Source organism: Haliotis rufescens, unplaced genomic scaffold (genome assembly GCF_023055435.1).
Source record: "Haliotis rufescens isolate VD_foot unplaced genomic scaffold, xgHalRufe1.0.p SCAF_50, whole genome shotgun sequence".
NCBI classification, from domain to species: Eukaryota; Metazoa; Mollusca; class Gastropoda; order Lepetellida; family Haliotidae; genus Haliotis; species Haliotis rufescens.
This window is the reverse complement of record NW_025964224.1, coordinates 175,513-189,475: the sequence shown is the minus strand read 5'-3', so window position 1 is coordinate 189,475 and position 13,963 is coordinate 175,513. Positions and strand designations below refer to the sequence as shown.

Below are 13,963 nucleotides of genomic sequence, written 5' to 3'. Positions count from 1 at the left end.
CCATTGGAATTGATTAAATTGTGAGATTTATTTGGACTATATGATGCCTATTTGCATGACTTTGTATTCATACGCATGGCATGATAGTGAACTCGGGACTCAGGAAGCGATTACGAAGTCAATCAGTTGATTTTTGCAAAGTACGTTCAAATGACAAGTGATGATACTAAACTCGCTCCCGTGTAAAACCATTTTCTTTATGAAACTCGCTTTCGCTCGTCAGAACTATTCACTCGTTTCATAAAATAGGTATTACACGGGAGCTCGTTTTAGTATTCTCTATATATGCACATGGATGTGCCGGTTTGGCTATGTAACGGTATATGTATGTGTGTAGTTATGTGGGACTTGTATATTTGCATCATGATATTTGCAACAGTAGGTAGAGTTAATCAAATTTATTATTTTATGTAAAGGTTTACTCCTATAGCCTGTTCACCAATCGCATTCCTTATTTGGCAATAGACCAATACTCGCCCTATATATACCCCCTACACACTACACGCAGTCCAACGTACACTCATGAGGCTGGAAAACTCGGGTATGATCAAAATAGATCGTGCACATCGTCTGAATACCAGGTCTGCCATCAAGCATGTTATAGTGAAATTTAGCCTCTACAAAGACAAGCAAGTGGTTGTGAGTGCAGCAAGGGATATATTAAAGGATGTGAAAGAAATGAGAGTCTCTGATGACTACACGACCCTGATAAGACTAAAGGTAAGCCTTTTCTTGTCCAAGCACGGGATTCAGGGAAATCGGCTTATCTCTCGTACGATAAACTTGTGACTGAAGGCGATGTTCACATACTGGATGAAGACAAGGTAACCCTAACGCGAATTGGATCCAAATCCAAACATAGAACAGCGCGACCAAGCTTACACTAGTGGCCCATAGGGACTCGGCCGTGGCCTAGATAATACCTTCCAAGCAGTTGAGAAAATCGATAAGACGGACACTGTCACTGTGTGTTCGTGAAATTTATGTGGGCTGCACTCACATCTGTCTCATCAAGATTTATTTTCTTTTTATCTCCTCGTATCACATCATAAGTTTAATAGAAACTATGCAACCGGATAATGGTATTACAGAATACTATTTCCCAGACCATGTTTGTTTTTCTTCATTTGCCACAAGACACCATGATCGAGGTGGATTTTCGGGTGATGTTTGTCTGTATCTCCATAGTTTACTATCAAATTTTTGCAGGGTGAATTAGAGATTGACCGCAGGGTGTATTAGAGATTGACAGCAGGGTGTATTTGAGGTCGACAGCGGGGTATGCTGGAGGTCGACAGAAGGATGAATTAGAGATTGACAGCAGGGTGTATTGGAGATTGACAGCAGGGTGTATTGGAGATTGACAGCAGGGTGTATTTGAGGTCGACAGCGGGGTGTATTGGAGGTCGAGAACAGGGTATACTAGAGCATATATGGATAGATTGATAGCTCCATGATGCATATAATTGGCACCGCAGCCAGCAACAACACACTTATGCCCCAAAGTGGGATCGCCCTAATATTAGACCTATACAGTCAGTTACAGCCGTCTTGGATTTCCCATACCCACTTCACATACATGTATTAACATGAAACTTCCGCTACAGAAATTCGTTTTCGACACTGTTTTGTGTTTTTATATCATTAATTATGATGTGCAAGGGCATTAATCTTTATTAAATAACGTTTGTGACCTGATTGATGAAGATTATAGTTAAAATTGTCAACAAGGTTTGGCCTCTAAGGTTTGAAGAGTAGTCTCCCTTTGACCCTTGACGCCTGCTATCCTAATATGACGCCGTGTATTGCAACTAAAGACACCATAACTAATAATATACCGCATGCAGGGCGATTATACAGATACGTATACTCCAGGGAGACTTTGGTATTAATGTTTCGGTTGAATTGTCCCATTCTGTCTGTATTCTTCTGCATATCGTTCAGTGTCAGTGGCTTGGCTAGACATATCACTTGTCTGTCGAGTTGCTTGTTCTGTTCACTCCAGTCTCTCAAACACAACATCCACAACAACATCCACGTCCACATCCACACCCATACACACGTCTACGTCAACATCCACATACACATCCACACCCACACCCACACACAAGTCCACGTCCACATTCACATCCACACACACGTCCACGTCCACGTCCACATCCACATTCACATCCACACACACGTCTACATCCACATCCACACACACGTCCACGTCCACGTCCACATCAACATTCACATCCACACACACGTCCACATCCACGTCCACATTCACATCCACATCCACACACACGTCCATATCCACATCCACACACACGTCCACGTCCACGTCCACATTCACATCCACATCCACACACACGTCCATATCCACATCCACACACACGTCCACGTCCACGTCCACATTCACATCCACATCCACACACACGTCCATATCCACATCCACACACACGTCCACGTCCACGTCCACATTCACATCCACACACACGTCCACATCCACATCCACATTAACATCCACATCCACACACACGTCCATATCCACATCCACACACACGTCCACGTCCACGTCCACATTCACATCCACACACACGTCCACATCCACATCCACATTAACATCCACATCCACACACACGTCCATATCCACATCCACACACACGTCCACGTCCACGTCCACATTCACATCCACACACACGTCCACGTCCACGTCCACACACACGTCCACGTCCACGTCCACATTCACATCCACACACACGTCCACGTCCACGTCCACATCAACATCCACATCCACACACACGTCCACATCCACGTCCACATTAACATCCACATCCACACACACGTCCATATCCACATCCACACACACGTCCACGTCCACGTCCACATTCACATCCACATCCACACACACGTCCATATCCACATCCACACACACGTCCACGTCCACATCAACATTCACATCCACACACACGTCCACATCCACGTCCACATTCACATCCACATCCACACACACGTCCATATCCACATCCACACACACGTCCACGTCCACGTCCACATTCACATCCACATCCACACACACGTCCATATCCACATCCACACACACGTCCACGTCCACGTCCACATTCACATCCACACACACGTCCACATCCACATCCACACACACGTCCACGTCCACGTCCACATTCACATCCACACACACGTCCACATCCACATCCACACACACGTCCACGTCCACGTCCACATTCACATCCACACACACGTCCACATCCACATCCACACACACGTCCACGTCCACATCCACATCCACATCCACATCCACACACACGTCCACATCCACATCCACACACACGTCCACGTCCACATCCACACCCACACACACGTCCACGTCCACATCCACATCCACACACACGTCCATATCCACATCCACACACACGTCCACGTCCACGTCCACATCCACACACACGTCCACATCCACATCCACACACACGTCCACGTCCACATCCACATCCACACACACGTCCATATCCACATCCACACACACGTCCACGTCCACGTCCACATCCACATCCACACACACGTCCACATCCACATCCACACACACGTCCACATCCACATCCACACACACGTCCACATCCACATCCACACACACGTCCACGTCCACATCCACACCCACACACACGTCCACGTCCACATCCACATCCACACACACGTCCATATCCACATCCACACACACGTCCACGTCCACGTCCACATCCACACACACGTCCACATCCACATCCACACACACGTCCACGTCCACATCCACATCCACACACACGTCCATATCCACATCCACACACACGTCCACGTCCACGTCCACATCCACATCCACACACACGTCCACATCCACATCCACACACACGTCCACATCCACATCCACACACACGTCCACGTCCACATCCACATCCACACACACGTCCACGTCCACATCCACATCCACACACACGTCCATATCCACATCCACACACACGTCCACGTCCACGTCCACATCCACATCCACACACACGTCCACATCCACATCCACACACACGTCCACGTCCACATCCACACCCACGTCCACATCCACATCCACGTCCACATCCACATTCACATCCACACACACGTCTACATCCACATCCACACACACGTCCACGTCCACGTCCACATCAACATTCACATCCACACACACGTCCACATCCACGTCCACATTCACATCCACATCCACACACACGTCCATATCCACATCCACACACACGTCCACGTCCACGTCCACATTCACATCCACACACACGTCCACATCCACGTCCACATTCACATCCACATCCACACACACGTCCATATCCACATCCACACACACGTCCACGTCCACGTCCACATTCACATCCACATCCACATCCATGCCCACGTCCACGCCCACGCCCACGCCCACGCCCACGTCAATCAGTGTCAATCAAGCAACAGCATCTACCGGTATTCCTACTTCTCAGATTTCATTGGTCAGTTCTCGCGTGTTAGATTGCAGGCCCGAGTTTGACGCTGTACTCGAAGCGCTTAGCGGAAGTACTGAAATTGATTGCTTGATGCCTTGTCCAAATTTTCCATTCTGTGCATGCGCGATTTCGCGTATTGTTTCCACTATGTCACCACTATTTGACAATGATTCATAAACACAGCCTCGTGATAAGTTCGGAATCGTACAATGTCGCTTTAATTTATGGCACGTACTTGATCGGCACGCGTTTCCCATTAACTAATACAATGATAACGGTAATATTTTTACTCAAAATAATTAGGAAAGCGCAAGGCTCAGGAACGTTTGAGTATAGGAAAAGGATTTATACTTTCGAAAGATATTAATATAAGTCAAATACGCAAACGAATATCAACCGGCATTTAAAACTTAGTTTTGTAGAAGGTGATCTTGGTGTATATTGCCAGATATTATGTGCATATACATTTTTCCGATATTGCTTATTTTAATGTTTATTAATAGTTTTAAGGTTCGTCCGCCTAATTGACGGGATTCCACTTTCCCATTTGTACATGACACTTAAGCAGTGTCCTGTTACTGTAAACAGATTAGTTTCACATTCCAAACTGGTGATGTCTATTCAGACTAATGCTTAGTCTCTAAAACTGTATAGTCTTGAAAGAAACAAGTAACTCCATATAAATTGAAGAGGAGCCCCAGTTATATGGGAGATTCCGAGATGAACCTTTTTTATGGATATCTAAGCTGCCACCCAAACCGATCCAAACGGGACCCGAAAGCTTACTGTATCCTATGTCACATGGAAGTGCACCAGAGTTATACATTGTATTCCGGACGATTGTGTTCTTTCATTTACTTTTAAGGCAGGAAAAAAGACTTAAAAGGAGAGTTGTTGAATTTAATTATTAGATGTTGTCTATACACTAATCTGGACGTACTACTCATTGTTCTATTTATCTCATCCTATATATATAAATATATATTTATATATATATATATATATATATATATCAGATATACATTAATGCATGTTACCGTTCTAAAGTCATAACCTTATATTGTTCATAGTATCAAAGTTTAATCAACAATATCAAGAGCAGCAATTTAAACTACTGAAACACCCAAACACAAGGCTGTTATCAAGCGCTAGTGCAGACGTGATGCATCGTAAGCTTACTGATGCTTACTACGAGATAGTAAGCCTAACGCTTACTCACCGGTGGAACGTAGACAATATTGCTAATACAGATATCACGTACATGTATTTGAATATTAATACTAAAGACAAACACTCATTATTTTTGCAGTGACGATATAACACTTATACACGTTTATTGGTGACTTTCATCAGTTTTGCTATTCATTTTAATAACTTTGTTTTCACATATACAAGTAGCAATACCCGACTAGCCTGTCATACATACTTATGGGGCAGTTTTCAATCTTGTACTGACTTACTCTGGTGTTCCTGAGCGAAGCTTATTGGCTTGGGTGTTATACCCCGTTTTCCTGGTGATCCTATTATTACTTCATTTTTATCTAATGACACCCTGTTCTCTGGATCACGGCTCCGTGACTATCCATAACAATCAAGATGAACATTCAGATCAAGTACATGAATAAGTTTGTTTTGACGCCACAGTCAATCAAAGACCAATGCTGTGAGGTTTGATTACACACTTCTACTAGGTCAAACATCGTGGATCTTTATTTTCTACCTAAGGAGAATCATAGTTCATAAGCTAATCCATCTACGAAAACCGTCCCGCTCAAGATGACCTTACTTGTTGTTAAATCCATCATCTATCCCCCACTCTCATCCCCACGACCGCACTCCCCCCCCCCCCAACTCCTCAGCAAGATCGTTCATGTATATAGCGAACAGCGTGGGTGATAAAACACATCCTTGCTTCACACCAGATTCAACAGGGAAGATATCCGTCTCATACTTGCACAGAACATAAAACGTTGTCATACAGCGATCTGATAGCTTGAAGAATATTGCCTGATATGCCATAGTCAATGAGCTTAAACCACAACAAGTCTCTATTTACAGGGGCGGTCGGGTAGCCTAGTGGTTAAAGCGTTCGCTCGTCACGCCGAAGACCCGGGTTCGAGTCCCGACATGGGTACAATGTGCGAAGCCCATTTCTGGTGTCCCCCGCCGTGATATTGGTGGAATATTGCTAAAAGCGGCGTAAAACCATACCCACTCACTCACTCACTCACTCACTCACTCACTCTATTTACAGAATCAAATGCCTTCTTAAAATCGATGAAACAAGTATAAATAGTTCTTTTGCTGATTTTTCTGTTATTTACAAAACTATATAAACTATATACATGATCAAGGCAGGACCGTCCTCTTCTAAAACCGTTTTGCTCGTCGACCAATACGTCCCGGGACTCGAGATATTTACACAATCTGTGATTGATGACGTCAGCGTATATCTTGGAGGGTATAGATAAAATTGTTAGTGGTCTGTAGCTTAGAGGGTCCCATGGGTCGGCGTCTTTACTCTTCTTGGGAATGGGCTTTATTTTACCATGGTTCCAGATGCTCGGCACATTACCTGTACTAAAACTGTGGGAGACGAGTTGATACATTAACTCAGCACAAACATCATTGTTGAGTACAACGCACGGAATGTTATCAAGTCCCACCGCCTTTCCAACCTTAGCTCGATTAAAGCACTCACAACTTCTTGCCTAGAGATCGGGTCATTCAGGACAGGAATAGTCTCTGATTCTCTGATAATCGTACGCGTGGACGCGACGTTAAACCCCATTTGACATCACCTCACTGTGCAATTTGTAATTGCGACCAACATGTTCCAATCGTCTCAGTGATACTTGTGTAAACTGCCGGGCAAAAGTAAGTATACACCCATGTTGTATGGTGAGTAAACATGGTTATTCGATGGAGATATATTTGCTTCGGGTATCTTAGGCGATACTACATGCATCATATCAATGAGTGTCTCACAACAGGTGACGTGCACATGACGTCTTAAGGAACACGGGGGTCGCAATTTCACTGTTCACAGGAGTGATATTAGAATGGCAGGCATTTTCTTTTGCCCGGTTGTGTATATATCCTGGGAATATAATTTTAAACAGTTTGAGAATTGGTGTCGTTATTTTCTTTTACTGTTCTAATATATTTGATACTGTACAGCAGTAATGAATAGTTTCCTAGACAGAAAGCATGATCTATGAAACGGTTTCTGGTAGTTCGTAACACTATTTGGACGACATCCACCTCGTGTCTGAAACCCGACTATCCCCTCTCCCTGGTAAGTTACATCATGTCCAGAGGTCTTTGTGTGTCAAGGTCGTAAGAAATTCAGCTGATGTCATATGCTGAAGAACCGTGTTCACAGCTGACCGACTTGGTATTTTTCTGCAATGACAGAAACTGGATATACTGACACACAGCTATTATAGATATTTAAATAACCCCTGATCAAATAGATGCCCTGCGTTAATCTCTGTGTGGAGTACGTTATATACCTGTGATAACGATACCGGTGGCGATGCTGATGCTGATGGCGGTGGTGATGATAATGATGGTGACGACGATGATGATGGTGATGGTGATGTTGATGATATGCTGATATCCTTGCATTTTACAGCGGTGATAAACATTATCTGTGATTGCAAACTTTAACATTTGAAAAATGAAAACACATATATACTGAACCAAATTATTTTTTTTTAAACATTTTGACCAGTTATCATTGTGGGCCCTTATTATGTATTTAAACAGTAATGGCCATGTATTGTCTTCAGATAACACCTGTTTTTGTGCAGGTGAATCGATCAAAATCATGTGCACAGCACTAGAGTGGCAAAAGTGTTTTTTCACGTGCAACTGGTCACGTGGCCATAATACCGCACGTGTTTTCAGCCATACTTCTTAGCAGTCATTAACAAAGAAAAGAAAAACACAAGAAAACAAAAGTCTTTACGGCCATTTGTCATGCCACGCCTTTCAAATGTGCAACGTGAACGTGCCATCGGCATGTTGCAGACGGGAACGTCCGTAGCTGAAGTCGCAAGGACGATGGGTTGTAGTCGACGGACTGTTTATGATTTACAGACGCGTCTACAGCGGTTACAGAGGTACCACCGCTGATCGCCCTCGGCCAGGTCGACCACGTGTGACGTCACATGCCGAGGATCGTCAGATTGTCTTACGTCACCTCCGTAACCGATTTTTGACGGCTACATCAACCAGAAATGAACTGTTTAGGGGTAGACTGAGTGCGCAAACTGTTCGAAACCGTCTGAGAAATGCTCACCTTCAAGCACGACACCGGCATTGCTCTGAATAAGTGAGTGAGTTTGGCTTAACACCGCTTTGAACAGTATTTATATTTCAGTGTTACCCTGGCTTGTCAGCTTGAAATGGGACGAAACCCACCATCATAGGTTTCTGGCACGCCCAAGGGACGCAACTCTACGTACATAGCGAATTGCGACGCCACAGACGACTGAGCCACTAGATGACTGTATAGGTAATTGGCAGAAAAACGCGAGAACGCGACATTGGTCAAGTAAAAGTTGCATAAGACTGTATAGGCAATTGACACAAAAGCACGAGAACGCGAGATCGCGACATTGGTCAAGTGTCGCAATCTCGCGTTTTTGAAAATAGTTGCACATAACTGTATAGGCAATTGACACAAAAGCACTAGAACGCGAGATCGCGACATTGGTCAAGTGTCGCGTTCTCGTGTTTTTCAAAATATTTACAATGAACTGTATAGGCAATTGACACGAAAACACGAGAACGCGAGATCCCGACATTTGTCATGTCTCGCAATCTCGCGTTCTCGCGTTTTGAAAATAGTTGCATATGACTGTATAGGCAATTGACACAAAAGCACGAGAACGCGAGATCGCGACATTGGTCAAGTGTCGCAAATCGCGTTCTCGCGTTTTTGAAAATAGTTGCATATGACTGTATACGCAATTGACTCAAAAGCACGAGAACGTCACTAAAGTACGCAATAACAACATATCGTCAGTTTAATCAGTCAATGAGATTATCTGTAGTTGCTAGAATAGGTATAAATACGGACGACAGACAGTCACATATCATACCCCAACTCTCGTGTTAATAGTACCATCATGTTTCCGAGGATTGACATGTCTTTGCATGTGTTTGTGCCGGGTGCCATCGGTTACAATCCTGTGACTGGATAAAGTCGATATATTTAATTGAATATATCAGAGATACAAATATGAAATTTTGGACCTCGATAGTCACATATTGTCGTTGACTTCAATTTAATAAAATCAGTGATATGCCTACATTTGCAGCATACAGACATCTTTGACAGGGTTTACCAATGATCTATATATAGTAAGTATACATCCGTGCCTTTACAGATATTTTAAGAAGAAATAACGTGAAAAAAAATAAAACAACTGATTTTAAATGTTACTTTTTATATCAAAAATTAAAGTTGCATCTGAATATTTAAATTTATATATATTTTTTTTAAATAGGCCAAATGAACATCTGCCATGCATTTATGAAGCACTCAGTTACTCAGTTGCAATATACATGCCACTCATCATACTTTGAAATAAGAGATTTACCCATATTATTGTGCCCCTTATAACATGTGTCCCACCATTAAGTGCTCTGAGTCATCACAGTTGTTAATTCATTGATCCATCATTTCTTACAGAATTCTGATACTCATGCTCTTAAAATAGTAGTTAATTACAGAGATGTGTCCCAACAAACAACAAATCATACTGACTACCCCCCAAAATGTGTATGATGCATAAATAGATCTAAATCATAATTTTATCTTCTTGTTTAAGTAACATTATATCTGTGTCTGCATGTTGGCGTATCACTAATTTTATTAAATTGAAGTCCATGGTAGTATTTGTTGAGATTTGAATGCTTGAATTGTTGTGGGAAATAACACAAAGGTTGATAAATAAAATGAGTTTGCATTATTTTTTCGATGCAATATGTTAGCCCAGACTGTCAGAATGCCTCGCTGTTTTCTGACGTAGAAAATACCGTGGCAATATACCATTTTTCATGACGTTTTTCCCGCTATATTCCAAAGTGACAATTCGTCTTGTAGTTGAAGACTCAACAAATGTTGATATTATAAACTAATAATCACTACAAAATATGTGCTTGTTAAAAATATTCAGTTGTAAACGACCGTTTTTGAACGAAGGTGCAACAGGATAACTATTTAGCTTGGCTCCGTCTCTACATGTCAGTAGTTGTCGCAGCGCGCATTGATCCGGGAACCAGACCGGAAGCGACAGTTTGGACCGTCGCTTATATCATTTCAAAAGGAGAGTAATTGCCCTTGGAACAAAAAGATCCAGGCTCCTCACAGCGATAGCCCGTTCGCGGAGCTCTCTATACTATCGCTGCCACCAGTCAAAACTCCCCACTGTGAATAAGTGGCCACAACCATGCTTGGAGTTGAACTCGCAACCGAAGGACCGTTATGTTTACAAACAAGTGACGACTGTCGTGACGCCGAACACACTTATCTCTGCTAAATTACTTGCTTCGTTTGTCAATTTGAATTTCTGTTTCATTAAAACTATCGTGTTATTGATATAGTAAGAATGTAAGGGAGAAGTTGGTTGATTTTCCGTTTGTCTGCAATCTCGAACCAATCTGATTATCAAAACAACAAAGTAAATTCATCTGGAAAACATGGTCAGTCGTAAACCTTTTCAAATTGAAATATGATGGCATTCCCAAAGACATAAACAAAAGTATAAACGTTACTACATATGGGGTTGGAGGGCAAATTTCAAGATTCTTGTAATGGCCGCGCCCACACTTGTGGAAGCGATGTTACCGAGAGTGTAACGAAGGTGTCACGCGCTGGGAAGGAGCTTGAAAAAGATCGTCCATTAGATCATGCCCTCTAAATGGTTAACATAGCTGCAAAGTTATTATTGTTGACATATTTATTTACAAGAATTCATTTCTATATTTTTTTGCACTCCAGCTTTTTCGTTTGCAAATAACTCCGTGGGCTTGTGACGGCGGGTTGGCTTGACGCAGCGGCGGCGGCGGGTGGACTTGCGGCGGCGGCGGCGGCGGCGGCGGCGGCGTTAGCGGGTGGGCTTGTAATGGCGGGTGGATTTGCGGCGGCGGCGGCGGTAGCGGATGGGCTTGCGGCGGCGGCGTTAGCGGGTGGGCTTGCGGCGGCGGGTGGGCTTGTAACGGCGGCGGTATGCTATGTTTATTTCTCCTGTGTCGTAACATGACATCTCTCCTTGAAAACATTTTTTCACAGTCCGGACAGGTGGCAACCCCCATGGTGATCCAATACGGTGTGCGATTAGAGGGTATGAAGCTTTCTTTTATACCCTTGACTCTGTTGACGCTTCAAGGCAGCAAGTGCCCGTTCAACCACAGCCTTCACCTCCGACACATGTTGTATTTTCAGGGGTTGGGGTGTTGTCTTCGATTCCTGTTGGGTTGTCATCGTTTTCATTTTAGGTGTTACCTGTCTCTTCTTTGTCTTCAGCGTCGACTTCTTGGCTGCTTGTGGTTTCTTTCTCTGTTGTGATTTTCTCAACGTAGTCTTCCTAAATATATCTCTAGGGTCAATCTCTGATGCTTTCTTCATGTTGTTCACGTCCAATCCGTTTGCTGGCGAGAGTAAAACTGTTTGTCGGGCTACACTACTGTAGAGTTTATACTGTCCTACACGTGCAGGGAATCTTGGAAGACACTCTTTTCTTCACAGCACACTTGTGAGTATGTTAAAAAAGCGATCATATTAGAATATAGTCTTCGTCATACTACACCCGTGAAGTTATAGAATCGACCTTCAGTAACCCATGCTTATCAGCGACTGACGGGGATCCGTTGGTCAGTCTCGCCGACTCGGAGGACACGTGCCACCGGTTCCTAGTTGCACAGATCGCTTCTCATGCTGTTGATCACTGGATTGTCTGGTCCAAGCTCGTTTATTGACAGATCACCACCCTAGAGCTGGAATAATGCCGAGTGTGGCGTAAAACTAAATTCACTCACTCACTGATACCAATACATCTAAAAAGTAATGTCATCATTTAAATGGTGAGTTTAAACGCGTATTTTACCCTTACAAGGACGAGTGCATTCCACGCACCCTTCCTGTTATCAATGTGTCACTGTTTACAGTTCGGGCGAACATAACCCTATAGACATATGTGCGGGCGAGTTCATTCATCAGAAATCTGCCATTTACGATGTGTTTATGAATATGAACTGCTAACCACGCTCAAAATCATGTTGCGTGTCGTAGTTAGAACCGTAATTGATCTATTGAAAGGTGTCATACATTCGTGTTCGGATATAGGTACAACATCTACACGCACATACATTCCTACATCATTCAAATGTATTAAATACCGGATACGTTTAATAGACACCAACGAAAGAAAGGTTTAATGAGGGGAATACCCATATATATATCCTCTCTGAAATAACTCCCTTTTAAAATAACAAATGTACAACACATCTTCCCTAACATATCATAAATACGGGACACTGGTCACACAATTTATGAATGGGAAGCTTCAGGCGAGGCTGGTATGTTGACATTAATTGTAAGGCCGGGGTATGTTGACATTGTTTTGGGCGGTCAGTCGCTTAGTCTCCCTGCTATACATTAGCTATGAATAAACCTGCTTCGATATATATTTCCAATGTAACATTTTCCTCGTGAAACATTTTTCCATGATAAACTCTGTTCTCTCTTCGAATTAAGGGTGAGTATTGTAAACATGAAAATGTCATATAGATGGCTTCCATCACTTTCCCAACAAACCTAGCTTCGTGCCGTCACACTGCTACATGTACTTATCAGTTTCTTATTGAACATAGACAAGGTTGTAACGGTTAAAACTCAAACCGTAGGGCTTATTTGTCATCGCGTTAAAAGGAAACGCTAGCATTGAAACATCAACTATGCAAGTCGGGACAGACCTGAATAAGTGAACGCCCTCTATACAAATGATTCACAATAGTACGCGCGCGGGGTGATTCGAAATCCGGCTGCCTTCAGCATTATAACTTATAGTCAATGCAGGGTGACGTGACTACCTCGTTCTTGCGCGCTAAATGTAATTAAACGACACTGCTAGCTTGCTGATTGTGTAGTCTTATCTATTTTGTCTATATTTGTTTTTCTATACAGGTTGTCTAAGGTTCATGGTGTACAACGTGTTGACCGTACAAGATGAATTTGATCCAGCTAGACATTTATTATTCCTACATTACCCGGCGTATATCGTGTTGACATAACCCGTCTCTATTGTGGTATGATGTACTTTCAACACACTCCCTGTATTCATCAAACCAGGTCGCACGCTCTAGCGAGCGCGGGTTAAACGACGAGGCCACGTGAGTTGTAAAGCGCGCTCAATTCAAACTGGGCTGACGGTTACGGTCTGTCTATTCAGGGCAGC

General features: G+C 43.3%; 1 protein-coding gene across 2 annotated transcripts in view; it reads left to right on the top strand.

The window, feature by feature from the left end:
- The first annotated feature begins 494 nt into the window (after positions 1-494).
- LOC124128735 (alpha-(1,3)-fucosyltransferase fut-6-like) overlaps positions 495-13,963 on the top strand; it is a 38,245-nt gene continuing 24,776 nt past the window's right edge. For both annotated transcript variants that reach the window (XM_048384760.1, XM_048384761.1), the window contains exon 1: positions 495-720. In XM_048384760.1, coding sequence (XP_048240717.1) covers positions 523-720 — 198 coding nt within the window. In that variant the 5' untranslated portion in view covers positions 495-522. The remainder of the gene's footprint in view (positions 721-13,963) is intronic.